At 42.8% G+C, this 25,623-nt stretch overlaps 1 protein-coding gene across 1 annotated transcript in view; it reads right to left on the bottom strand.

Annotated features, from left to right (window-relative positions):
• Nucleotides 1-25,623, bottom strand: part of LOC108096982 (unconventional myosin-VIIa) — a 634,406-nt gene that overhangs the window by 128,462 nt on the left and 480,321 nt on the right. The window contains 2 exon segments of the mRNA XM_043207602.1: nt 15,912-16,341; nt 16,343-16,888. Coding sequence (XP_043063537.1) covers nt 15,912-16,341; nt 16,343-16,888 — 976 coding nt within the window.

Here is a 25,623-nt window from a genome sequence, read left to right as displayed (position 1 = left end):
GCGTCGGTTTCCCATGAATGATTGAGAACCTGCTGAGGGCCAGGCCGACGAAGATCCAGTGGAGTTGTGCGAAAGGTACCCGGCGTCGGTTGCTCATGAGAGATTGAGAACCTGCTGAGGGCCAGGCCGACGAAGTCCCGACCAAACTCCGGGGTGGAGCGAAGAGTGGTGACTGCAGGCATCACTGCTTAGCCCCGCTAGGGAGGTTCTGCCTAACATCCTCCAAGGTTGTGAGAGGCTCGTAGCGTGCCTAGTACGCGACCGGTGCCCAAAAGACTCGGCAAGGCAGAGGACGCGCGACAGGCGTGCCGCCGTAGAGTCGACGCGGGAGTCATTACCGGCGTCAATTAGGGAGATCGAGTCGTCAGACAGCAGAGCCACAAATCAAATATCGAGCTGTAAATCTACAAGCAATAAACGCAACCCAATATTCTAAATCTAACCTAACTCTGCGTTCTTCTTTGGTCTCGGGGTCACGCAACAATAAATTTGGTGGGACGAACACACAAACTCAACTGAGCTAGCCGCACGTTCACGTAGCGAGCGGAGAAATAAAAGCAGTTCGTTACAAGAAAAAGCTTCTCCTGTAAAATTAGATTTTTCAACATACGATACATTCGCGGAAATGTGTCGGTATATTCTTGATCAGCATCACTATCTGAATCGAAATACGTCTGTACGTTTGTCCATCTGTTTCTACTCAAACTAGTCTCTCAGTTTTAAAGCTATCTTGCTGAAACTTTCCCAAAAGTTGTATGGTTATCGCACGCAGTATATAAGTCGGAACGGGCCGGATCCCATACATGAGATTGAAAAAAAAAATTCTTACTTCGTCTTTTTTGATCAGATTGACTTGATTTCTTCCAGATGGCGCTTTCTAACTACTATTGTATTTCGGATTAAATTTTATCAAAATCGGATGACCCTATCATATACATAGCTGCCATACACAATATCGAAAAAAATAAACATAAAATTTAATAAAAAAAAAATTATAACGTCGTTGTTTTTAATCCCACGATCATAATTTTCAAAATATTAAGTTTTTTAATAACCCTTGAATCGAGAAAAATATACATTAAAATCCGACAACGTTATCATACAGCTGCCATGGGAGAGATCGAAAAATCTATATAGAAATTACGGAAATATAATTATAACATCGTTGTTTTTCATCAGACAAGCAAGATTTTTTGAATATAGAGTTTTCTTACACCTCTTAAAATACGATTTAAATTTTATCAAAATCGGACAACTATATCATATAGCTGCCATATGAACAATAATCGAAAATATGGAAAATTAATAGAAAAATCGTTATATCTTCGACGTTGTTTAGCCTTTACGTATTTTGTTCGACATATTGGTTGACTGCAAGGGTACGAGGTGTGTTCACAAATTATCGCAAATTTTCAATTTTCGCGGGTTATCTCGTATCGAATTTCGATTTTTATGTGGCGCTATGTTGGTACTCATGGCACTTATGCCGACAAGCTCGGCCATTTTGAATGTTCACTCAATTGTTGACAGCTGCTTTGCTTGCACGTGTTTTGGATCGTCTTCGATTTTTACCTATTCAAAAAAAATGGATCAAAGAACCTGTATCAAATTTTGTGTGAAAAACGAAATTAAGTGCGAGGATGCATTCCGAATGTTGACTGTGGTATATGGAGAAGCTACCTTGGACCGAAGCAACGTTTATGGGCGGTAGAAAATGTTCTCAGAAAGACTAGAAGATGTGAGCGACGAAGAGCGTGCCGGACGCCCGAGCACTTCAACAAAAGACGAATGTGAAAGTCTTGCTGACAGTTTTCTTCGATTGCAGGGTCGTGGTGCATCATGAGTTCTTGCCACAGGGAAGAACGGTCAATAAGGAATATTATGATACCTGCAAGTTATGCGCAGTTTGCGCAAAGCAATCCGCCAAAAACGCCCGGATTTGTGGAAGAACCCCTGCTCACACATCGTTGCTTGTGCGCGACTTTTTGGCCAAAAACAACACACTAATGATGCCGCAGCCACCGTATTTCTCAGATCTGGTCCCCTGTGACTTATCTTTTTCTTAAACTGAAGAGGCCCATAAAAGGACGACGTAACGCTACGCTTGACGAGACAAAGACAGCATCGAGGGAGGAGCAGAACAAGTTAAAAAAAAAATGATTTTTTAAAGTGCTTCGATTGGAAAAAACCATTAGCACAAGTGCATAATATCTCATGGGGATTATTTTTAAGGGGACAAAATAGATATTCATGAATAAATAAATCATTTTTGAAAAAACACAACATTCGCGATACTTTTTGAACACACCTCGTTCGGCAAGCCGCAGCTAGCTTCCTTTCTTATTTTTCAATTTTTTTCGATGTGAACTTTGTAATATTTTTTCAACTATCTTTTTGGTCTTTTGATAGCGAATTTTTGCCCTAACCTAGTTTTATTTCATTGAATTTTTGGGCAAAGCATAATCTAATAGGTAAGACAGCCTTTTATCTTCCCCTAGACAGCTTTATACACTGCGTTTCACTTGAATAGCACACTTTTATATGAAATTTCAAATCTTAAAATCTTTTAACCAAAAATAAAACTCGCTGATGTTTAAGTTTCTATTTATAGTGTAATCATTTATAAAGATAAGAAAAGTAACAAAACTTAAATTAAATTAACAATTAATAAATGTTAACAAAAAAAACTTCAAAACTTCAAAAATTCCACAACAATTTTGTTTCACATGAATAGCACATTTTTTTTAAAGTATATTTAACGAACTTAAATATAAGGAAATGTGTTTTTATTCAATAGTGAGTATTAATATATATATATTTGTTAATTTAATAATGGATTGAGCCCCCTTATTCAATTTAACCTTGAAGATCCTGTTGGGCAGCGAATCATATAGCCTTTTAATGTAGTCTAGGGATATTGTAGCCCAGGCTCTCTGAATGGCGTCAATTAGTTCTTCTTTTGTTGAAAATTGTTTGCAAGACTCATAAACCTTTCTGGCCGCCATCCCCAAACATTTTCAATTATATTTAGATCCGGCGAGTATGGTGCCCAGTTCAGAGTTTCAACAATTTTATCTTTTAAAAAAGATTTTACAACACGTGCAGTATGTATTGGGGCATTGTCGTGCTGGAATGTCCAAGGCAAATGATTGAAAAAATTTTCCAATGGTGGAAAAGCTTTTTCAATGACGTTTAGATACGCTTTTGCGTTCATGTTTGAGGATAAGAATTGGAGTTCACAAGTCCCATAGTAGGATATGGCTCCCCAAACCATAGCTCCGACTATGTAAACGCTTCAATTGATGCGTCTCTTTCCTCAGATCATGAAAATAATAATTGTAGCCATCTGGCCCCTCCAAATTGAAATTTTTTCATCAGAAAAAACTACGCGTTTCCACTCGTTACGCCATGACATATTGACGCTGCAAAATGTCAACCGTGCTTCCTTTCGTTTAGGGTTAAGCGGTGGTTTTTTTTAAGTTTCAAACGTTTAAGATGTTTAGCTTTCGAAATAACTCGACAAACAGTAGTTTTGCTCGCGTCAACACCTGCTTTGGCCCTTATCGTGCTCACAGAGTCATGAGAATTTGAGGCTTCCCGCAGAATCGCACGCTTATCTGTGTCGCTAAGAACACTACATTTGCGGCCTTTCATATTTTTTCCATAGTTTTGTTTGTTTTTGATAAAATTGTATACGTCTTTTCTGCTTCTTCCAATTTTTTTTCGCTATATTAGCTACAGAAAGGTTACAATCAGTATAGCTTTGTGTTTGGGATGTTCTTTGTGACTTAATGACGTTCCACGACCCATAATGGCACAAAATGATAAAACTATGTTTAAAATTCACAAATTAATCAAAAAACGTTTATGATACAATCTGCTTGGCTGCTGAAATGACACTTAGTCCAAAATGTGCTATTCAAATGAAACAAAAACGGTGCCAGCTATTAAAGCAAGTTAAAAAGAAAATTACGGTATATTTAAACGGGATATTCCAGATTTTCAATTTTTGTTGGAAGAAAGTAGATAAGGAGACGAAAAAAAAACAGCAACAATCATTACATTAGATCAAGCAATTGCTGAGATATGAACAAGTAATTATAAAAAAATTTGTTGTGCTATTCAAGTGAAACGCAGTGCATCTTCGATCAAAATAACACTTTTTTTAAAACTATTTTTATTACCGCTAGATCGATACTAACAGGTCAATTAATATATGACATTTGATAATGAGGTTGGGCGCGTTCTTCCGAATAAGTAGTCGTTGGTAATGGCATTCACTATAAGTGTGCTTATTTTACTTTGTAACTATATGGTCACAACGGTTCACGAAAGCAAGAATGAGATAAAATCGTTCTCTGAATTTAGGATGTGACGTCATTATTAAAACCAAATAACAATAAATCTCAATTAATTACGCTGATGCGCTTTGATAACACAAAAGGCTTGGACTCGCTAAAGCAAGGAGAAGCGGCATTGTACCTAAGCAACAGACCAAATTGTCACTGAGAAGCTTAGGTACTATATTTGTGAAAATGTAAGCTTCAAAAAAATCGAGAAGATAGCCGTGCCAAGTTCGGCAAATGCTGATATAAAACATAACAGCCCTACATGGGCTGTAGACAATAAAGGACTGACGGGGTCAGAAAGAAGCAATTGGTGATCAACTTCAGAAAGCTAAACTAATGAAATATTGCAGATCGATTTCCCATGCCAACCATACCAAAGTGTACTTCCCTAGATTTAAAATTATGGGAGGAAAAAAAATCATTTTCATTAAGCGGAGGAGAACATGGATTTTGCCAACTACTTTTCGCACTAAAGAACGTAGGTATTATATTCCAAAGAGCCTTCGATGAAGCCTGCGGAAAGAAGTTGGGAAAATATGTTAGGTCTACTTAAATGGAGTAATATTTTCTGGAAGCGAAGATAAACATACCCTTGACAAGCTGGATTCTGTAAAGTTCTTAAAAAAAAGTAAATAAACGACACTTGTTAGGAGTCTTAAATCTCCTCACAAATCAAGGTGCAGGGAAAACAGCGCATGGTAACAGCGGAGGAGGCTGAAATGTGGGAGGCGCCAAAGCCGTCTAGACCGACCAGGAAATAACGGACCTTGGACTGACACAGAGCGGGGAAGCTTAAAATAACGGTGCCGCTCTGGACCTTGGACTTTAGCCGCCATGGACATCGAGTTCAAACTGTAAGACACCGAACTTTGGATCTGCGCAAAGACGCCGTGAATCAATGGGACATCGGTCAACATTGGACCCGAGCGAGCCGACTTGAGAATAATAACGGGACCAACATGGCTATAAAATGAATGCGCAAGCGCAACGTGGGGAATTACGAACAAAGTGCAGGTGCCACAAGGATAAAGATCGCATAGTAGAAACGCCGAACTACGGACAATTCCACTAAGCTGAGGCATCAACGCTGAGATCTGAAAGGTGCTAGGTAAGGTGTAGATAGCCTCTACAAGTTTAAGGTACGGAATATTTGGAGGAGTCATGGCTTAGAGTTCTGCGTAGGCAACCGGGCGTCGTTTCAAATGATAGTATCTGCTATGTGCTGGGCCGACGATATCTAAACCAAACTCCGGGTGTGAAGCATATAAGAAGGTAGGACTCTATCTGACCTGTTGTTGAAAACAATTCTTGCTTAGTACCGCTAAGGAGGTCTAGTCGAGTGCACTCGGTAGAGTAGCAGACGCGAAGCAGATGTCCCGCTACGTCGAGTGCACTCGGTAGAATAGCAGACGCGAAGCAGATATCCCGCTGCGGCGAGCATTGAGACCAGCAAGGAGAGCCGGATCAGCAGGGACACACAACATCAACACACCAAATAAACCCCTTTTGCTAAGCTTATGTTTCTTTTTGGTCTAGGGTAAACCGTAAAAAGGGCAGGTTGTTACACTCTTTAACCCTGATCATGCGAGCTACCGTGGAGTATAGAATAGGAAGGCTGCTATACTTGTTTCTGGCCTTATAATGAAAAAGCAAATATTTATGAACGAAAACTGTTTGTTGTTTTTCAAAATATTCTCCATCAAGATTTATACACTTTTGCGTGCGCTTAAACCAATTTTTGAAGCACTTTTTCCACTCCGATCGATGCACCTTCAAAATATGGCTTTTGAATGCATCAACAGCATATTCTGGCTACGAAAATCGTTGTCCACGCTTTTTTTCTTGATGTGTGGAAGTAAAAATAAGTCATTGGGTGCCAAGTTCGGGCTGTACAATGCGGCACAGTTGTCACATCACCAATTTCGCCAAAGAAACAGGCGAGCATTTGCTTTTTTTTTCTTGCCACTGTCAATAAGAACAGACGTGTTTTTATAACGCTCCGCCGTGTAATTAAAAATTCATCGTAAATTGCCGAATTCCATTTCGCGAAAAGACGCTGAGGTTACGCATGGGTACATGTACTCATGTTGCCTTTGAAATTATTTCAAGGAGTGTTCAAATTACTAAAATGTACAATAATACAGCTGATCATAAACAAAGCCAATGTTTAAGAGCACCAGCTCTGTAACGAAGAGCCATAATGAGCAAGGCTCGGGAACAACAACAGGTCGTACGTCGGCTCTCGTCAATTAGAAACGACGCTTACTTCTCCATAAAAGCTGAAGAGTGAGAACCGACAACAACTGCAACATTAAAAGTGAGTACGGAGAGAGCACGCTCGCTCTCTCCTGCGTTATTATGTCCCAGCAGCGCATCACAAAAACAGCTGTAGAGTGACCAATGCCCATCCCCCCGACCCCTAGAACATTACCAACGATCTGATGATAACAACAACGACCAGCACAATGCCAGTGTTTAAGACGGTGACATCGACACTAACAGCGACAACAACCACTACACCAACTACATCAGCTGCAGTCTCTTTTTGGTCAGCCCTTACTGACAAGCTAGCCCCTATCCAACCCAAAAATAAAATCGATCGGTATTTGCAAATAAAAGAAAATTAAGCCCAGAAGCAGCTAAAAAAAGTGCATCAAAAGTTACCAAGAAAGTTGAAGCCAAACAATGCGCTGACAAGAAATCGATTTTTTATTCTGAGTGCTAAACTGGTTAAAAAATAACTTATAAAATTTGAAACAATTTCTATTACAAGTCCTTAAAAACAGGTACGATTAACGAAACAAAAATGCAAGTGAACGACGAACAAGATTATCGATCAGTGGCCAAACACCTTGACAACGGAAAAATAAATTACTACACCTACCAACTTAAAAGTTGCAAAGGACTACAAATAGTTATTAGAGGTATGGAAGCAACAGTTCCTATTTATAAAATTACAACTGGACTTAAAGAAAAGGGCTTTAATATCGAACAGGCTAGGAATATATTGAATAAAAACAGCCAAAGTTCAAAGTTCACCCAATCTATGTATAAGCTTCAATATCTATTGCACCGTAGGATGACCGTTGAGGAGCCCAACAAGCAGAATGGGCCCGTGTAATGTATAAATTGTCAGGAATACGGTCATACGAAGACTTACTGCACCCTACGTGCAGTCTGCGTTGCCTGCGGAGATGCGCACTCAACTGAGGCCTGCCCAATAAGCCAGGAGAACGATTCTGACAAATATGTACTAATTGTGCGGAAAACCACACTGCAAATTGCAGTAGTTGTCCTGTCTATAAAGACAGTCCTGTCTATAAAGACAGTCCTGTCTATAAAGACAGTCCTGTCTATAAAGACAGTCCTGTCTATAAAGACAGTCCTGTCTATAAAGACAGTCCTGTCTATAAAGACAGTCCTGTCTATAAAGACAAAACGGTTTCTTAAGCCTATCCGCTGTATACTGCCCACTACGCTTTTCCATTTCCGAAGATGAATTTGTACAGTTATTTGACCTATTAGGTGACCGTTTTATAGCGGCTGGTGATTACAATGCGAAAAACCCCCATTGGGGCTCTCGACTCACCAACCCCAAAGGAAGACAGCTGTACAGCGCTATAATAATACCAAGAAACAAGCTTGACCTTATCTCTCCAGGTAAGCCTACATATTAACCAACAGATCCTAATAAGAAGCCTGACCTGATGAATTTTGCCGTCACAAGAAGAGTGCCTAGAGGTCATGTTCATGTGGAACACTTATTAGATCTTTCATCGGATCACTCGCCCATTTTATTTCTTCTCTACGGCCATCCACCTGTAAAACAGATTGGCTATAACACACAGAAAGTATGTAAGTACCCATATCGGCTTGTAATTTTAATTATAAATCTAGCAGCAAAGCGAATCGACATTAAACACACGAACAGGAGGATGGCCTCGCAGCAACGAAGAGAGGGCAAATGTATTTGCTGCACATCTAGAAAACGTCTTCAAACCACTTCCATCAACAAATTGCTTTGTACTCCCAACAAACATCACTCCACAGGCTACCCTGCCTATCACATTCCAACAAAGAGAAGTGACCAAGCCACCAATTTGGTTTACGCGAGAAACACGGAACACCGAATAACCTCCGAGATACGAAATACATTTGAAAGTCGAGAGTATTGTTCCGCAGCCTTTCTGGATGTCGCCCAGGCCTTCGACCGCGTTTGGTTAGACGGCTTGATTTATAAAATTCAAAATTTGCTACCACAGAAGACCCACAAAATACTGGAGTCATATCTTGTGCATAAAAGCTTCGCGTAAAGATTTCCTCTCCGATTACCATCCAATTGAAGCTGGAGTACCTCAAGGTAACGTGCTTGGACCAGCGCTCTATATAATCTACACAGCAGACCTTCCGACAACCAGTCTTACAATAACATTTTCTGATTATAGTATCATTCTAAGTCGATCTAAGTGCCCCATAAGAGCAACGCAACATTTATCAGCTTATCTCAGTCTTTTGGAGAAATGGTTAGCAGATTGGCGCATAAAGGTTAACGAGCAAAAGTGCAAACACGTCACTTTTACCCTTGGTAGGCAAACTTGCCCCCCACCATCTCTGAACAACATCCATATTCGACAAACAACGGAAGTAACGTATCTTGGAGTCCACCTTGATAGACGGCTTACCTGAAGAAGGCACATCGAAGCCAAGAGGACATAACTAAAATTAAAAGCAAGAAGCCTACACTGGTTAAGAAATGCTCGCTCTCCGCTTAAATTGGAGTACAAGGTACTTCTGTACAATGCATTTCTCAAACCAATTTGGAAATATGGCTTCGAGCTAGCATGCATTAGTAACCTAGAAGTGATCCAGAGGGCCCAATCAAAAATACTGACAACAATAACGGGTGCACCGTGGTACATATCAAATGAAAACATTCAGAAAGATTTAAACGTGGGATCTGTAAAAGAGGAAATCGACAAAGTAAAAGCAAAGTATATGATCAAGGTACAGGCTCATCCAAATAGGCTGGCGGGGTCTTTAACGTGGAACACTAGCCACACACGACTCTGGGGAAGAGATCTTCCCACCCAGAAACAATAGCTAGGGCCGTTTAAAAAATAATCCTAATTTTAATTAATTAATTATATGTATTAGGCTATGTTTTGAATACTTGCCGTTAGTCTCGTTGAGAGAAGGTTCGATAGTTAAAAACCGAAAAAAAAAAAAAAATTTGCTAAAAAATGCCAAACTTTCCAATGGAAATGTCAGATTGCACCTGGCAAAACTAAGTGTTGCCTAGACCAGAAATATATATAGCAGCCTACGTACACTATCATACATTCAGTACCATAGCAAAATCCTGTAGAGGGTATTCACGGTGACACAGACAAGATGGCAACTAAAAGCAAAATAAAAACGAGAAAGGAAGCTAGCAGTCATCTAGATATACCCTTGCAGTCATCAAAGATGTCGAACCAAATACATAGAGGATGTTGTTTATCGAAGCTATGTCGGTTTTTCTATGAAATTTCTCTATTTTTGACGATTGTTCATATGAAAGCTATATTTCCGTTAATTCGATATCGATTTCATTATCGATACCTTTGGCAGCTATATGGTAGAGTTATCCGATTTTGATTAAATTTAATTCGAAACTCGTTAGTAGTTAAAAAAAACATCATCTGGAAGAAATCAAGTTGATCTGAAAACAACGGAGTAATAATTTTTTTTCAATTCCTCGTATTGAAGCCATCCGATATAGTCGCCCGATCCGTTCTGATATACTGCGTGGAAGATAGATTTAAAAATAGTTTAAATAGAAACAGACAGGAGGACAGACGGACAGACGGACAAACGGACAGACGGAAAAACGGGCAATCCCATCACTAGGATAAGTCCCTTCTGGCTAATCACCACTACGATCGAAAACACCAAAGATTAATGAATCTTCTACAAGTTGTATGCTGCCAGGTGGAGTGGAAATGGTAAATTTTTAATGGAATAAGCAACGTTATTTTCAAAAAACAAACTAAAGACTTTGTCGAGATGTTAGAATGTATGTCTGTCAGTCTGTCTGTTTCTATATAAACTTGTCTCCTTAGTTTAAAGCTGAAACTCTACCAAAATTTGTGTAGTTATTGTTGTGCAGTATGTAAGTTTATCGGATGAAATGTCCAGTTTTCACCTTTTAACACATTACCAAATCCTTTAAAAGTATTAAAACGGATCACTCATACCATTCCTTTTCTTTTTCCTTCTAAGAAGTACAATCATTGCTTTCGGATGGTGGCTTCAAAAATTATTAATGATGCTTATATGACCACATTAAAAGAACAATGCCAAGTTTTGCTATATTCTGAATAATACAGAAGTCGGGCTTAAGGTGTAAAAACCATCTAGGGGTTAAAAACAAATTAGTTAAAGCACTACAGTTTGTGCTGCATGAGAGTAATACATTAGGGATTTTGAAACTGTATTTAAAAATTTAAGAATCCTAACGAATTATTGTAATTAATGTTATCAGCATAAACAAATCAATACATAGCATCAAGTCCATCGTAGCTTCAAAAATATACGGGCAACAACAATTCACCATGCATGCTTCATAAAATATTTTTTATTTTTCTTCATGGCCAAGTGAACTGTCAATGACAACAGACGTGTTTTTATATCGCTCCGCCGAGTAACTAAAAATACATCGGAAATATCAGATTTCTATTTCGCGAAATTCGCTCAGGGTACGCGTGGGTACTCCTGCTCATGTTGCCTATATCTAATTGCTAATATAAGTGATATAATACAGTTTTTTCACAAATTTTGCCACGCGCGATAAGCTCAAATAAATGAGCGGCGAGCAAAATAATGAGCGTAGAAGCTCCGTAAACCAAAGAAACGCTTGTTATGCTTATTTCTCAACCCGCGATACCGAAGTAGAGAAAACGTCTACAAAGAGCAACCCGGCCCTACTGACCGTCGAAAGCACGAGAGCCCGCTCTCTATCACCAGCCCTACTCATTCCAACTCCCACATCTTGGAGTTATCAATGCCAGACCCCACCACCACCGGCTTCTATGGGAGACGCACCAACAACAAGCAGTGCTTCAATTTCTACTACCTCAGCAAAAGTAACGGCAACAACTAAAGCAACGACCAATATTGCGAAAACGGTGTCAACGGCTCCATCGCAAACTGCAACAGCAACAAAAACCGTAAGCTTTGATAAGCAACAAGCGGTTTCGGCCATACAGACCGGTATGGATCGCTACATCCAGATAAAGCGTAAGCTTAGTCCGCAGAACACGGTTGGTAACAAACCAAAGATCAACCGTACAATCCAAGCCAAGGAAAGAAACAGTATTTCAAACAACAGCAACCGATTTTCCCTTTTAGCAGATGGCGAGACCCAAGCTGAGCCGGAGCAAGTGACCCAAAAGAAACCAAAGCCCCCACCTATTTACATTAGGGAAAAAAGCTCAAACGCCCTGGTCAACAAAATTGTTGCGCTGGTCGGGGACGAAAATTTTCATGTTGTTCCGCTTATTAAAGGGAACATTCACGAAACCAAAGTTCAGACGAAATATGAAGAACACTTCCGAGCTGTTTCCAAATACCTGGAGGAAACGAAAAAGAATTTTTACACCTACCAACTAAAAAGTAGCAAAGGGCTACAGGTAGTACTAAAAGGAATCGAACCCGACGTCTCCCCCTCTGAGATACTAGAAGCCCTTAAAGGCAAGGGATTCTCTGCTAAGAATGTTAGCAATATTATTAACAAAAATAAAAAGCCGCAACCACTCTTTAAGGTCGAGCTCGAGCCAGACAGCAAAACCCTAAGGAAAAATGAAGTGCACCCGATCTACAAGCTGCAGTTCTTACTGCACCGGAGGATCACAGTGGAAGAACCACACAAACGGAACGGCCCAGTGCAATGTACAAATTGCCAGGAGTTTGGGCACACCAGGACATACTGCACACTTCGGTCAGTTTGTGTAGTCTGCGGAGACTTCCACAATTCCGCACACTGCCCTGCTAACAAAGAAGATCCCCATACAAAAAAATGTGGGAACTGCGGAGGAAACCATACGGCAAACTACATAGGCTGTCTGGTCTACAAGGAGCTGAAGAGTCGCATGCGACAAGCGACAGCTACGCGTCAACAAAATACACAAAACGTGTATTTTAAATCAAAAACTACGCCAGACGTATTTTTCGCCAAGGCAGCCAGATCTTCGTTCGGTCCGCTCAGTACCACCAACGGCATCTCCTACGCTGATGCTCTACGAACGGGCATGGAAAAACCACTCCAGCCACACTCAGAAAACGCTAAACAGGTACCACCCCAGCCGCAAAGTAATTTGGAAACTATGATGTTTACCATGCAACAAAGTATGATGGAGTTCATGTCATTTATGAAAGCGACCATGCAAACGTTGGTCCAGAACCAGAATATGGTGATGCAGCTGCTTGTATCACAGCAGTCCAAATAATAAATGACCAATCTAAGAATATCCATGTGGAATGCCAACGGCATTTCACGGCATAAACTGGAAATAGCTCAATTCCTAAATGCAAATCACATTGACGCCATGTTGCTGGTTGAAACTCACCTCACAAGCAAATATAACTTCCATATACGGGGGTATACCTTCTACCGCACAGATCATCCCGATGGTAAAGCCCACGGCGGCACCGGCATCTTAATTAGAGAACGCATCAAACACCATTTTCACCAAAGGTTTGCAACAAATTACTTGCAAGCCACGTCTATAAAAGTGCAGTCAGGAAACGACAACCTTTGCATCGCCGCTGTCTACTGCCCACCTCGCTTTACAATCTCTGAAGGTCAATTCATGGATTTCTACAACTCACTTGGGGACCGCTTCATAGCTGCTGGAGATTACAACGCTAAGCATACGCACTGGGGATCACGCCTCGTTACTCCCAAGGGAAGGCAACTTTATAATGCACTTATAAATGTGAGAAATAAGTTGGACTACGTTTCTCCTGGTAGCCCCACATATTGGCCAGCAGATCCTAGAAAGATCCCAGATCTAATTGATTTCGCGGTTACAAAAAACATCCCACGCAACCTAATAAGCGCCACGGCCCTACCCGATCTCTCATCAGACCACTCTCCATTGTTGATAACCCTTCTTCAAAGCCCAGATATTACGGACTACACCTACCGGCTGACGTCGCACAGAACTGACTGGATGAAATATAGGAAGTACGTCAGTTCCCACATTGAGCTTAACACCCAGCTCAATATCGAAGAGGACATCGACTGCTCTACCGCCGCCCTGGAAGAGGTACTCGTCACAGCAGCCAGGATCTCAACACCACAACGACATGATGTGAAAATAAAGAAGTTCAAAACCAACCTGCAAATTGAACAGCTCGTTCTGGAAAAGAGGCGTCTGCGAAGGGCGTGGCAAACCAGCAGATCGCCATGCTCAAAGCAACGTCTAAATGAAGCCATCCGCAAACTAAACCGGGTTCTGAAGCAAGATGCCGAAAACGCACAACTGAGATATATCGAGAAACTCTCTCCAACAAGTGCAAAGCATCCTTTGTGGAGGGCTCACCCAAATCTAAGCTCTCCGGCTGAAACCGTCTCCCCGATAAGAAATTCTTCAGGTGGCTGGGCGCGCAGCGACACAGACAGAGCCGAAACACTTGCCTCACATCTCAGGGGCGTCTTCCAACCGAATCCCGCCGCAAGTCCTTTCGTTCTACCGGAAATCCAAACTGAAAGCGAATCCACAATACCATCGTTTCGACCGAATGAGATCACCAAAGTCATCCGAAGGCTAAAACCGAAAAAGGCTCCCGGCGATGACCAAATAACTCCGAAAATGATAATTGAACTTCCAAACTGTGCTATTGAGGTCATCTGTAAACTCTTCAATGGGATCATAAGTCTTGGCTACTATCCAAAAAAATGGAAAAAGTCAACAATTATAATGATACCAAAGGCCGGAAAAGATCACACGATTCCGTCCTCTTACAGACCAATAAGTCTTTTATCATGCCTGTCGAAACTGTTCGAAAAATGCCTTCTAACACGCATTTTACCATATATGGGAGCTCATAACATTATCCCAGCCCACCAATTTGGCTTCAGAGAAAAACATGGAACTATCGAGCAAGTAAACAGAATAACATCAGAGATTCGCACAGCCTTCGAACATAGAGAATACTGCAGCGCGATATTCCTCGACGTATCCCAAGCATTCGACCGTGTCTGGCTCACCGGTCTTATGCATAAAATTAAAACACACTTTCCCGGGTACACTCACAAATTACTCGAGTCGTATCTCTACAACAGAGTCTTCGCAGTGAGGTGCAACACAACAACATCCGAAAACTATAAAATCGAAGCTGGAGTCCCACAAGGAAGCGCACTTGGACCAACTCTATTCGTCCTCTACACAGCGGATATTCCCACGAGCGAGGGACTACTAACATCCACCTTCGCTGACGATACTGCGATCCTCAGCCGCTCCAGATGCCCAGTCCGTGCAACATCCCAATTAGCCAACCACCTCACGGTAGTAGAGAAGTGGCTATCCGACTGGCGTATCAAAATAAACGAACAGAAGTGTAAGCACGTAACGTTTACTCTCAACAGACAAACATGCCCTCCGATTCACTTGAATAGCACAATGATCCCCCAAGTCAACGATGTAACGTATCTCGGCGTCCACCTCGACAGACGTCTAACATGGCGTAGACACATCGAATGCAAGAAACTACATTTAAAATTAAAAGCCAGCAGCCTCCACTGGATTATAAACGCCCGATCGCCCATGTGTCTGGACTACAAGGTACTGCTCTACAACTCCACTCTTAAACCAATCTGGACGTGTGGCTCCCAGCTCTGGGGAAACGCGAGCAAAACTAACATAGACATCATACAGCGCGCTCAAGCAAAGATCCTGAGAACTATCACTGGGGCACCATGGTATATTCGAAACGAAAACATCCACAGGGACCTTGGCATTCTCGCAGTAAAAGATGAAATAGAAAAGCAAAAAGCCTCATACAAGGAAAAACTCTCAGCACACCCAAATCCTCTTGCAAGAGATCTGACTCGGGTTTCCAGAAGAACCCGCCTGCAACGTAACGACCTTCCAACCCAGCCATAATTTGTCAGGGCCATTTTTTACTGTTCCAGTCTATATGACTGATAGTTAGGTTATAGTTTAAGATTTGATACACTTATTGTTAGTCTCGTAAGGAGAAGATTCAATAAATAGAGCAAAGCTACAAAAAAAAAAAAAAAAAAAAAAAATTTTTCTTCATTTTATTGCTGATCGGCCCTATTTTATTCATTCAGTAAATACGTATAGGCCAGATTGCTCCTAAAGTACTCTTATTGAAAAAACACATCTTGGTTGAATTCTTCTTCTCTAAGTGCAACTCTTTTACTAAGCAGCTGGTCGCTGAAGGAGAACTTTAAGGAGAGCCCAAATCAAATAGTAATTTGTCGTTATGCCAAAGCAGTTTAAGCGGTAAAACAATTATTAAATATATTCAACTAAATTTAATGCTATCACTTACCTGAAGTTCCAAGTCCAGAAAAAGTTAAAATCGAATCAAATATTTGCACCATAATACCCTCTTCTTGGTCAGAAATGTTACTTAAACAAAATGGAATTTGTTGTTTGCTAAATGCCCAAAATGAGTGAGAAAAACCTTTATACGTTTCGCCGTGATCTTGAACGTTGGACCCTTGCTCCGACCTCAATTTTTCTAGTCTGTGCTTTGATAAACGCCTTAGGGTGTTTCTTAAAAAGCCTCCTAACTCTTGAGGCTTTTTAACTATATTCAAATCCACTAGTTGTCGCCTACAAAGAACAACATTTTGATATAATCTTAATCTGTCTTCATTGGTAGTTCCTTTAATTTTGTTTGAGCACTCCACAATGTTTAAGATCCAATTCGATAGAGAAGGGTAATAAGAAATAATTAAAGATCCTATCTCATTTTTTTTGCAATGTCTCAAAAACAAAACATTTCTGAGACTCTAAAACTGAATTTCCTTCACGGGAGTTTTTTTGTAATTGATTTACGTTACGATGAAGTGATATAGTAATAAAACTATCACTAGGATCCAACATAATTGATTCAATATCTGTGTACTTAAATTGGTAAATGACAGATTTGTCTTCAGGGTGAATAAACATTATTCCTTCACAATGTATTCCAAGTATAATATTGCTTGCAAAGTTCCAGTATCCCTTGTAAATAACTTTGAACATTGTTGTTCCATAAAGTGGATATTGCATTACGCAACTTAGGTATAAAACTTTAGCTGTGACTTCACTTCTCGAGGACCCATATTGTCGGTGGGCCTGGGCTAAAATTGGTATCCAGAATTCTAGCTCTCTTGTTTTTGATATTCTGCTTGGTAAAAAACTGTTTATATCTGAATAATATTCTGGTTTTGGCTGGTTCGATGGATCTCCTAATGCCACTTGAGCTTGAAGCCCGGCTAATTGAAGAGCCACCTTTTCACTAACCGGGAATTCATCTTTCTGTAATGAAAAAATCGAAAGTAAAAATACATAAAAGTTCACGTTTTAAAATCAAATGACATGTATGAGATGTGGAAAAAAAAGGCTTCTTAAAAAAAAAACTTAGTTTGCATCTAAGCAAAAAAAATAGTATAATAACATGACACAGGTTTTAGCTTCCCTATGTTATTATTCATATATGTATATTAAATAGTGACCCAGCTTATTTTTATACCCATGCAGATTGTATTATAATTTCAGTAAGAAGTTTTAATTACTTTTTACATTGTTTATTAATGATCTTCCATCGATCATTGCGCATTCCCGCGTACTTAAGTACGCGGACGATGTAAAACTGTGTCTGCAGTATAATGAATACTCCCGTCACTCAAACCGTCAAGCAGACCTAAACAATTTTCAAAACTGGTGTCACGACAATTTACTGAAATTAAACAGCTCTAAGTGCAAGCTTATGACGTTTTGTCGGGTCAATCCGCATAATGTCACCTATTCGCTAAGTGGTAAGGCCTTGGAAAGAATAACGCTTGTTGACGATCTTGGCGTCCTCTTGGACCCTAAACTTAAATCTTCTTTTCATATTTCGAACATGGTTAATAAAGCTAGGGGAATGCTTGAATTTATTAAACGATGGTCGAAGGCATTTGAGGATCCTTACGTTACCAAGACTTTATTTATATCGTTGGTCCGACCAATCCTTGAGTATGGGGCACCCGTATGGAGTCCCCAATACGGAGTTCACGCTGATCGTATAGAATCAGCTCAAAAAAGCTTTTTATTCTTTGCCTTACGCCGCCTAAACTGGAATGCAAACCTATTCCTACCCTCCTATCCTAATAGATTGCTCCTTATTAACTTGCCCTCCCTTACTAATCGTAGAACGATGCTTTTTTTTTACTGTATTTATGCATAACCTTATATGTGGTGAAATTGACAGTGCTTACTTGTTAAGTAGACTAAATTTCTCGGTTCCAAGTAGATTTACTAGAAATTATGCTCCTTTAGCTTTAAATCTTTGTAGATCTAATTATGACGTGCATGAGCCTTTCAGGGTACTTTGTTCGGACTATAATAGACTGCATTCTATAGTATCGTCTTCTGACTCTCTGGAGCTCATAAAACGATTAATAGTAACATTTCTGGCACAAAATTAGATCGTTAAATTTAAAATTAAAATAAAATTTAACTTAATTTAACTTTTCTTTCCTTAATTTTTTTTCTTTTAAAAATCGCGTCAAAATGATCACGAATCGTGCCGTACGATACACGGCGGTCGCCCCTCGGTCGGTTGGGCGGGTAGTGGGCCGTGGGACTACGCGCGAAAAAAAAAAAAAAAAAAAAAAAAAAATACAGCTGCATCTCATCTTAGATTTCATAAAGTATATATACTCTTAATCAGCATCACGATCTGATTAAATCACGCACGCATGTACGCACGGTTGCCACTTCAAAAATTTTTAATGAGCCAAAAAAAGATAAAAAATGAGCCAATTTGAATAAAAAAGAGCCAAATTTTTATTTATTATTTTTTTTAACTTTTATCATAAAAAAATCATATACCAAAAAAAAAAAAACAAAAACATCACAACACATTTTTCTGCAATGAAACTAAGGATTATTTGGTAACTTAAGTCATTCTGACATATGTTCAGAGCTACCATACCAGCGGAACAATTTAGTTTCGATCTGGCGCTTTTAGATTTCAGACATTAATCACTTTTATAATCGCACAACAAAAAAATGCATTAATAAAAAAATGAATTCGTTTTTTTTTTAAATTTAAAATATTTTGTATCGCTATTAGCAAAAAAGAGCCAAATTCAATAAAAATGGGCCAAAGAGCCAAAGAGAAAAAAAAGAGCCAGTTTTGGCTCAAAAAAGCCAAATCTGGCAACCGTGCATGTACGTCTCTATGTCTGTAATTTTCTATGTAAACTAGTATCTTAGTATTAAAGCTAACTCGATGAAACTTTACCAAAAATTATTGCACGCAGTATACGAGGTGTGTTCAAAAAGTATCGCGAATTTAGTGTTTTTTCAAAAATTATATATTTATTCATGAATATCTATTTAGTCCCCTTAAAAATAATTCCCATGAGATATTATGCACTTGTGCCAACGGTTTTTCCAATCGAAGCCTTTCGAAAAATCATTTTTTTTTTCTTGTTCAGCTCCTCCTTCGATGCTGTCTTTGTCTCGTCAAGCGTAGCGTTACGTCGTCCTTTTATGGGCCTCTTCAGTTTAAGAAAAAGATAAGTCACAGGGGACCAGATCTGAGAAATACGGTGGCTGCGGCATCATTAGTGTGTTGTTTTTGGCCAAAAAGTCGCGCACAAGCAACGATGTGTGAGCAGGGGCGTTATCGTGGTGCAAAAGCCAATTTTTGTTCTTCCACAAATCCGGACGTTTTTGGCGGATTGCTTTGCGCAAATTGTGCATAACTTGCAGGTATCATAATATTCCTTATTGACCGTTCTTCTCTGTGGCAAGAACTCATGATGCACCACGACCCTGCAATCGAAGAAAACTGTCAGCAAGACTTTCACATTCGTCTGTTGTTGAAGTGCTCAGGCGTCCGGCACGCTCTTCGTCGCTCACATCTTCTAGTCTTTCTGAGAACATTTTCTACCGCCCATAAACGTTGCTTCGGTCCAAGGTAGCTTCTCCATATACCACAGTCGACATTCGGAATGCATCCTCGCACTTAATTTCGTTTTTCGCACAAAATTTGATGCAGGTTCTTTGATCCATTTTTTTTGAAAAGGTAAAAATCGAAGACGAAATTCGCTATACTTTTTGAACACACCTCTTATAAGGATAACCGGTTGAATCGGACGACTATATGGGATAGCTTCAATAGAAGAGAATGAAAATAAATATTAGGTTGTCAAAAAAGTCTTGGGGTATTTTCGCTAGTTGGCGCTGAAAGCGCGTATTTCTTGTTTTATTCGTCGCATCAGGTCATGCTATACCTTTTTGGAAAGCTCATTTCACGCGCTAACACGTGTTTGATTGATTGTCTTTTTTTTTAATTATAGCGTCGCAATCATGGAGCAAAATAAAGAGAAAATACGGCATATTTTACAGTACTACTACGATAAAGGCAAAAATGCATCTCAAGCCGCCAATAAAATTTGTGCAGTTTATGGACCCGATACAGTTTCCATTTACACCGCACAACGATGGTTTCAACGTTTTCGTTCTGGTGTAGAGGATCTGTACTGCCAACAACTGGACCGCTTGAAGACAGCACTCATGCAGAAGAGGCCATCTTTGATCAACAGAGGCCGAATTGTCTTCCACCAGGACAACGCCAGGCCACACACATCTTTAGTGGCGCGCCAGAAGCTCCGGGAGCTCGGATGGGAGGTTCTTTTGCATCCACCGTATAGTCCGGATCTCGCACCAAGTGATTACCACCTGTTTCTGTCCATGGCGAACGCGCTTGGTAGTCTGAAGTTGGCCACAAGAGAGTCCTGTGAAAATTGGCTCTCCGATTTTTTTTGCCAATAGGGAAGCGAGCTTCTAAGAGGGGCATTATGAAGTTGGCATCTCGTTGGGAACGCGTCATCGAACAAAACGGCGCATATTTGACTTGAGTCGCATTATTGTAACCAATTTTATGAACAATTGAAAATTCAATAAAAATACCGCAAGACTTTTTTGACAACCTAATATTAAATATAATATATATATACATATATATAAACTGATATATAAAATACAGGGTGGGCCATTTAAATTTGACCTATTTGGCAACACTGTAACTTTTGACAGCGTCGAAAGATCGTCAAATGTCATACCACGTTGGAAGCGTCAGTCGAAGACAATTGATACCATGGAACAATACACTCCAAAGGAACGCGCTCAAATTGTTCAGCTCTACATTGAAAATAAATTCTCAATTGTGTTAACCCAACGTGCGTTTCGTAAAATGAATAAAGTTAAAAGTGCTCCAGTTAAAAACACAATTAAGTCTTTGTACGCAAAATTTGTAAACACCGGTAATCTAAGTAATGCCAGTCATGTATCCAGGCAACGAACAAGACGTTCTAATGAAAATATCGAAGCTGTACGAGCCAGTATTGATGAGACTCCTACGACATCGACTTATCGTCAATGGTGAGCGTTATCGAGCAATGATAACCGAATTTCTGATGCCTATTATTCGTGAAAATGTCATGGATAACTTCTGGTTTCAACAGGACGGGGCAACTTGCCATACAGCTAGAGCAACAATCGATTTATTGCGAACATTGTTCCCTGGGCGGTTGATATCGAAAAGTGGTGATTTTGACTGGCCCCAACATTACCAGATTTGACGGCACCAGACTTTTATTTGTGGGGTTATTTGAAATCCAAGGTATACGCTAATAAACCAAAAACCTTAAGTCAACTAAAAGACAACATTAGACGTGAAATAGCCGCCATATCGTCTGAAACATGAAAAACCAAAGTCATGGAAAATGCTGAAAAAAGAATGCATTCGGCTGTCAGAGCTAAAGGTGCCCATTTACGTGATATAATTTTTAATAATAATTTGTAAAAAATCTCCTCGGACCAAAATAAATGATTTTTGGAATAAAAAAAAATTGTCCACTTTTTTTGTTTTTGTTTTAAGAATCAAGTGGGTCAACTTTAAATGGCCCACCCTGTATATTTTATGTATATGTACAATATTATTTAAGTTATTGAACCAAGATAACCATAACACAACATTGATTGCAAATATAGATATAATATAACTCGCATGTCATTTATGGTCGGTTATACCCAAAAAAAAGGGTATACTAAAAGGGTGAACAATAAAATTGAACTGCGTCATTCTTTTGCGTAGTGCGTTGACAATTAGTTGTGAAATTACTTAATTTGTGCAACGGGCAGCGGAATCCTTTAAAAATAATGTAAGTGTCGTTAATATTACAAAAATATAATGTTTTCTACTACAAACTTATTTAAATCTTTTTAGGATTCAGCATATAACATATGTTTGATAAATTCGTTTGAGAGGTAAGTTTGGTTTAAATTAAAAAAAGGAATATGAAATATGTAATAATAAAAATATTTTTTGTGCCAAAGATGGATGAAAAACAGCCGATGTCCTGCAAATATACCATATAAATGGTAAACAAAAACTTTCTGATTTCATATTATTTATGTACTTATCTCTTATGTTACAAAATAAGATTTATTAATAAAATAAAAAAGAAATAAATATATTGTAAGGATGCTAATCAGGCCAGGATAAATACTCAGTCTATCCAGGGTCCCCTACAGAAATATTTATTATTTACGGAGACAGGCAGGACAAGGAGGCGGGTTTCCTAATTAGGTACGGGATTCGAGGGGGAAATCGGGGTTCTCTGCGTGTCGTGATCACGCCGTCGGCCCGTCAACCGGGCGGCCAGCGGACCTGGGCAGGCCAAGGTCGACCGATCCCGTCAACCGAGAGTCGGCTGTCCGGCCCCGTCAACCGGGTGCCGGAGCCCTACTAGGGGTGGAGGGTTATGAGCGGCCGATCCCGTCACCCGGGAATCGGTTTTGCCAGCTCCGTCAACCGGTGGCTGGTGCTCGGACTACGAGGGAAGGGGTAGGAGCGGCCGATCCCGTCACCCGGGAATCGGTTAGCCGGCCCCGTCATCCGGTGGCCGGTGCTCCTAAATACAAGGAAAGGGAGGTTATGAGCAGCCGATCCCGTCACCCGGGAATCGGTTGGCCGGCCCCGTCACCCGGTGGCCGGTGCTCCTAAATACGAGGGAGGGAATGAGCGGCCGATCCCGTCACCCGGGAATCGGTTAGCCGGCCCCGTCATCCGGTGGCCGGTGCTCCTAAATACGAGGGAGGGGAATGAGCGGCCGATCCCGTCACCCGGGAATCGGTTAGCCGGCCCCGTCATCCGGTGGCCGGTGCTCCTAAATAAGAGGGAGAGGAATGATATGGGAGAGAAAATAACTTCAGCCGGTTGTAATTGATGTTTCTTATGATTTATTACAATATTTCAAACAAAAGCCTAACGGTCCCTAATGCGCTACTCGCACATCCTGCCCACCCCGTAGGAATGGCCCACGGCCGGCTCACCCGTTTACTGGCAGGACTCCATGTCCACGTGTCCTCCGTGTGTGTTTGTATGTTCCGCTCCTGGTCACTTGACTTGCTCGTTCGGGATCCCAAAGACTGCTCGACTTACTCCTTCTGGAGCTAAAATGCGACTCCTGATCGGCGAACAGCGGAGGCTGTTCGAAGCCCTCGCTGCTGCCGTCGACCGCGGCAGCGGCCCTTTCGCTGCCTCCGTGTAGTTTTTCTCGACGTCCTGCTTCCTCTGCAGCTTCCCTGCACCCGCGTCTCTCTGCGCGATCGTGCTCCTCTCCTCTCCTGCGTGGCTCTCCGGGTTCGGCCGTCGGTTCTGCCGGTAGTCGGCTGCCGAGAGCGCAAGTTTGGAGAGATGGTGTCGGCAATGTTGCCGGTGGTGATGTTGCTGGCGTGGTGTCGGCAATGTTGCCGAAGTGTGTTGCTGGCGATGATGTTGCTGATGATGTCGGCAATGTTGCCGAAGTGTGATACTGGCGATGTCGGCAATGTTGCCGATGGGTGTTGCTAGCGTGGCCGGGGATGATGTCGATGATGTAGTGCCCTCCATGGGTCTTTCTAGCTCCTTAACCTAAATCCCTAACTCTTATCTTATAAACTATTCCTAACTTATATGTACATACGGTAGGGGGGGCTTGTGAGGGTTTCCTCACACCCCATCCCTTCCTCGGGGGTGAGGAAGAATCCTTACTTGCCCGTTTCGGGCGATCTGTACCCGGTACCGACGCCGGCTGCCTCCTCCAAATACCGGACCTCCCGGTGCCTCGGCTGGCGCAGGTGCTGGTCGACCCGTTCCCGCAGGGCCAAGGGGGCCCAGCCGTCGGCGGTGATCCACCCGTTCCGGGCGCGCACTTGGGCGCCTTGCAGTAGCACTTCGTCTGGGAGGGCCTCCTCCTCGGTGCCGTACTCAGCGTCAGCGATACCGCAGGATGGAGGCGGTGGTTCCAGGTCGCTGAAGCGGACTCTCTTGCCCCCTTTGCGAAATGGGTTTCGCTGAACCGCTGCTAGATCAGACGTAGGTAGTGCTCCGGCCCAGCTTGGGGCCGTGCACGCGTTGGTGTACCTGGCGCTGCGTTGAGCGTCAGGGCGTCGCGGTGAGTCCGCCTGGGTGGCGGCTTGAGTGTGCGCCCGTGGGGCGGCCTGGGTGTGCGCCTGTGTGGCGGCCTGGGTGTGCGCCTGCGTTGCGGCGACCTGGGTGTGCGCCTGGGTGGCGGCTTCGGTGTGCGCTCGTGGAGCAGCCTGGGTGTGCGCCTGTGTGGTGGCCTGGGTGTGCGCCTGGATTGCGGCGGCCGATGAGTGCGCCTGCGTGGCGGCTTGTGTGTGCGCCCGTGGGGTGGCTTGGGTGTGCGCCTGGGTGGCGGCTTGTCTTTGCGCCCGTGGGGCGGCTTGTCTTTGCGCTCGTGGAGCGGCCTGGGTGGCGGCTTGTCCTTGCGCCCGTGGGGCGGCTTGAGTGTGCGCCTGCGTGGCGGCGGCCGGTGAGTGCGCCTGGGTGGCGGCTTCGGTGTGCGCCCGTGGGGCGGCTTGTGTCGGCGGATGAGTGCACCTGGATGCCGGGTGTGTGCGCCGGCGTGGTGGCACGTTTGTGCGCCCGTGGAGCGGCTCGTGTTTGCGCCTGTGTGGCGGCGGCCGGTGAGTGCGCTTGGGTGGCGGCTTCGGTGTGCGCCCGTGGGGCGGCTTGTGTCTGTGCCTGGGTGTCGGCGGATGAGTGCACCTGGATGCCGGGTGTGTGCGCCGGCGTGGCGGCACGGTTGTGCGCCCGTTGAGCGGATCGTGTTTGCGCCTGGGTGGCGGCTGAGGAATGCGCCTGGGTGGCGGCGGATGAGTGCGCTTGGGTGCCGGGTGTGTGCGCCGGCGTGGCGGCACGTTTGTGTGGCGGCGTTGCTGCGGCGCGTTCGCTTCGCGTCGGTTCTAGCGAGCTGGTTCTCGCAAGTCGAGCCGGAGTGGGTGGCTGAAGCTTGAGGGCCATGCCCCCACACTGTAGTGTGGCCCCGCTGTAGCACAGGAAATCCATGCCGAGCAGAAGGTCATCCAGCACGTCCGACATGATGAGAGCAGAGACGCTGATCCGAGCTTTCCCCAACTGGATCGTGACTCGTAGGGCCTGTGTGAGCTCCCTGTCGGTTCCGTCTGCTAGCTTTACCTGTGTCCGTACGGCGCGGTGAGTCCTTCCATCGTCGAGTTTTCTCGCCAGGCGCTCGCTTATAAAGCTATGCGAGGCCCCCGTATCCAAGGTGGCGGTGAGCGGGCGTCCCTCGACCGTGACCTGTGCGCGGATACGGTTCCGATCCTGTTGGATGGCGTTGCTTAATGGGTGCGGGAGTTTGGTGGGTTCCTCGGGTGACTCCCTGATACTCGAGGCCCTTGCCCGTTTCCCGGCGTCTGGTTCCTGCAGCACTCGATAGTGCGTATGCCCTGGCGACCGCAGTCCCAGCAGAACATGATTCTCTGGTTCCGGCATTCCGCGGCGTAGTGGCCGGCCTGGCCGCAGTTTCGGCAGGCGGTGCTGGGGTCGGTTGACCTGATGGGCGTGGCCCCTTGGTTGGAGTTTCCTCCGGTGCCTCGGCTGGCGGGCTCGTCGGTCGCGTCCCCAGGGCGTGGCACCTGCGGTGTGTAGGCAGGGTTCGCCCTGGGTCGTGCGACTCTGCTATGGG

Source organism: Drosophila ficusphila, unplaced genomic scaffold (genome assembly GCF_018152265.1).
Source record: "Drosophila ficusphila isolate 14025-0441.05 unplaced genomic scaffold, ASM1815226v1 contig_2, whole genome shotgun sequence".
Taxonomy (NCBI): domain Eukaryota; kingdom Metazoa; phylum Arthropoda; class Insecta; order Diptera; family Drosophilidae; genus Drosophila; species Drosophila ficusphila.
Note: the sequence above shows the minus strand (reverse complement) of the source record. Positions and strands in the feature narration are given on the sequence as shown.